Genomic DNA, 3,131 nt, shown 5'->3' with positions numbered 1-3,131 from the left:
CTTCTCCAAGCTAAAGAGCCCCAGCTCCCTCAGCCTTTCCTCATCAGGGAGATGCTCCACTCCCTTCATCATCTTGGTGGCTCTGTGCTGGACTCTCTCCAGCAGTTCCCTGTCCTTCTTGAACTGTGGGGCCCAGAACTGGACACAATATTCCAGATGTGGCCTCACCAGGGCAGAGTAGAGGGGGAGGAGAACCTCTCTCGACCTACTAACCACCCCCCTTCTAATGCACCCCAGGATGCCATTGGCCTTCCTGGCCACGAGGGCACAGTGCTGGCTCATGGTCATCCTGCTGCCCACCAGGACTCCCAGATCCCTTTCCCCTTCACTGCTCTCCAACAGGTCTGTCCCCAGCCTATACTGGAACAGTTTTTTAAACTTAACAAAGATGAGAGCAGAGACTTAGTGCTTCTTCTGGTGTCTTATGCAAGGAGTTACGACATTCTTCCTGAGTTGTTGAACAGTTTTAAATTGAAAGCTGCTGCGTTTTGGAGATTGGTAGGCTGGAAAAAAAAAATAATCCAAACACAGATTCAGTCATTTTTGTTGGTGCCCTGGGCCTGGACAGGATGGGGTTAACTGTCTTCGTAGCAGCTCTGCTGGTGCTGTGTTTTGGATTCTTGGCTCAAGCAGTGTTGATAACACACCAGTGTTTTGGCTACTGCTGAACAATGCTTGTACAGTGTCAGGGCTTCTCCCCTCCACACACTGCCCAGCAAGCAGACTTGGGGTGGGCAAGAACCTGGAAGGTGACCAGCTGGGAGAGCTGACCTGAGCTGACCATGGAATGTCATGTTCAGCAATAAAACCTGAAATGGAGGAAGAAGGAGGGATGGTGGTTCAGCTTCCAAGGTGGCTCTTGCTTAGAGACTGGCAGGGCATTAGCCTGCTTGTGGGAGGTGGGGAGGGATTGCCTTGGCAGCACTTTGCCTTCTCCATCTTCCCCAAGTCCCTCAATTGTATCTGAGCTCTGCCAAGTCCTCAAACTCATTCAGGCAACCTGAAAGCAGGGTGGCTGGCAGTGAGCAAAGCAGACAAATAGATAGCCTTAGTGAAGTTCCCAGCCTCTCTCACCGTTACTGTATGGGATGACAGGGGATGACAGACATCACACCGTGATGTTGTAAATCAAGGAGCATGGTGCTTCAAGCACTTTCCCTCTTTCAGGAGGCACTTGCCCTCTAGTTGGGGTGAGCAACAGCAGATTTATCTATGAGAATTTGCTCTTATTTGATGTCAAAAACCTAGAGCATTTACCTGTTCTTTCAAGGCACTGGCCAGGGAATGGCCCAGCTGTTAATGTTTTCAGTGCCATTTCCTTAGCTCAGGAATTCTCCAAGTTCACCATGTTGTTTCACAGGAATTGCAATGTCTTATCTTCAGGATCCAGACTGAATTCAAGCTCTTTCAAGCCCCTGTGTCCTCTGCCTTCCCATTACAGTTCTGGTCCTATTTCTGAACTAGTGAGGCAGACTTTTGGGATGTTAACTCTTCAACATGAACTGTTAACAAAGAATTCAGAGATCTCCTGTCATGGTTGTAATATTCGGCACATGAAAACATCGAAATTTTGGGGGGCTTTTTTTTTTTTAATATGATGGTCCTTTACTCTTCCCCTGGGAAGGATGTTCCTGCCAGTAGTGGAATAGGCTCCATAATATATCCCTGTCAGCCATGGCCATGGTGCTTGGCCAAGTCTGTGTCTCCAGAGCCAAGATCTTCCCTGTTATTCTTTACTAATTCTTGGGTGGTCTAAGTCTGTGTGTGTCACAGGTAGCACACTGTGGATTTCTGTCTGGTTAACACCTTTCAGATGACTCTGTGCACTGAGCAGTGTTTAACTGTTAGTCAAAGGCTTACAGTGGCACAGGAGCAAGGAGTGTAGGCAGTGGTGGAAGCAGCATGTGTTGCTTGACACAAGACATTTGACTAGTCCAGGAAATCTGGGACGGAGAAGCATCATTAAATACTTTCCTCTGTACACTCATTCTGGTGCTCTTTCAAGAAGTTTTAAAAGAAACAATTGAGTAATAAAGCGGTTCCAGGTTAGCGTGACATCTGAGGGGTTCCATGCCCCAGGATGGAGGGTGCTCTGTCCTTGGCTTTGTACTGCAGGCGAGATGCTGCAAGTAGCTCAGTCTTGGTGGAGTGAATTGAGGAGACAGAGCTGGTTTGAAATGATGGGACAAAGAAAAACAGTTTTATGTTCAAATAAGGCTTCAACTACTACTGCATCAATAAAGCAAGATAACATCTTACCTTTTGCAAAGGAGGTTTGTGGACAAATGCTATAAGCTTTATGTTGGTGTTTGTTTTGAGACATGAGGGGGTGAGAACTGTGTGATTTTTTTTCTTCTAGGAGATGCATCCACAAGTCCTTCATTATCAAGAGCAACAGCAAGTAAAGAGTTAGACGAGCAGGCAAGAAAAAACATTCCAGGGAAGAACAGGGGGAAGAGGAAAGCAGATACCTCTTCCTCACAGGACAGTGAACTGGAGGTAAGTAGTAATCTTGTTTTCTACAGGTAGCATTGCAGAATAGTGTGGTGGTGAAAGTTCTCCTCTCTTTCTTTCATCCCGTCTCCATGGAAATGGAAGGAGCTCGTAGAATGATTTGGGTTGGAAGGGACCTGTCATGGTTTAGGTCCAGCTGACAACTAAGCACCGTGCTGCTGCTCACTCACTCCTCCCCCTTAGTGGGATGGGGAGTAGAAAATATAACAAAGGGCTTGTGAGTCAGGATGAGGACAGGGAGGGATCACTCACCAATTACGATCACGAGCAAAACAGGCTCAACTTGGGGGGAAAAAAAAACCAATTTAATTTGCTGCCAATCAAATCAGAGTGGGATAATGAGACGTAAAACCAAATCTTAAAACACCTTCCCCCCACCCCTCTCTTCTTCCCAGGCTCAGCTCTGCTCCCAATCTCTCTACCTCCTCCCTGCCAGTGGCACAGGGGGATGGGGAATGGGGGTTGTGGTCAGTTCATCACATATTTCTGCTGCTCCTTGACCCTCAGGGAGAGGATTCCTCACACTCTCCCCTGCTCTGGCGTCAGATCCCTCCCACAGGAGACAGTCCTCCATGAACTTCTCTGACGTGAGTCCTTCCCTTAGGCTGCAGTTGTTC

General features: G+C 47.7%; 1 protein-coding gene across 1 annotated transcript in view; it reads left to right on the top strand.

Moving 5' to 3' along the window:
• EYA3 (EYA transcriptional coactivator and phosphatase 3) overlaps positions 1–3,131 on the top strand; it is a gene marked incomplete at its 5' end in the record, with an annotated part of 17,027 nt that overhangs the window by 3,156 nt on the left and 10,740 nt on the right. The window contains one exon of the mRNA XM_010166700.1: positions 2,360–2,499. Within this exon, the coding sequence (XP_010165002.1) occupies positions 2,360–2,499 (140 nt within the window). The remainder of the gene's footprint in view (positions 1–2,359; positions 2,500–3,131) is intronic.

The sequence above is a fragment of the Antrostomus carolinensis genome, unplaced genomic scaffold (assembly GCF_000700745.2).
Source record: "Antrostomus carolinensis isolate BGI_N321 unplaced genomic scaffold, ASM70074v2 scaffold7054, whole genome shotgun sequence".
Classification (NCBI taxonomy): Eukaryota; Metazoa; Chordata; class Aves; order Caprimulgiformes; family Caprimulgidae; genus Antrostomus; species Antrostomus carolinensis.
The sequence above is the reverse complement of the archived record's forward strand: the minus strand, read 5'-3'. Positions and strand labels throughout refer to the sequence as shown.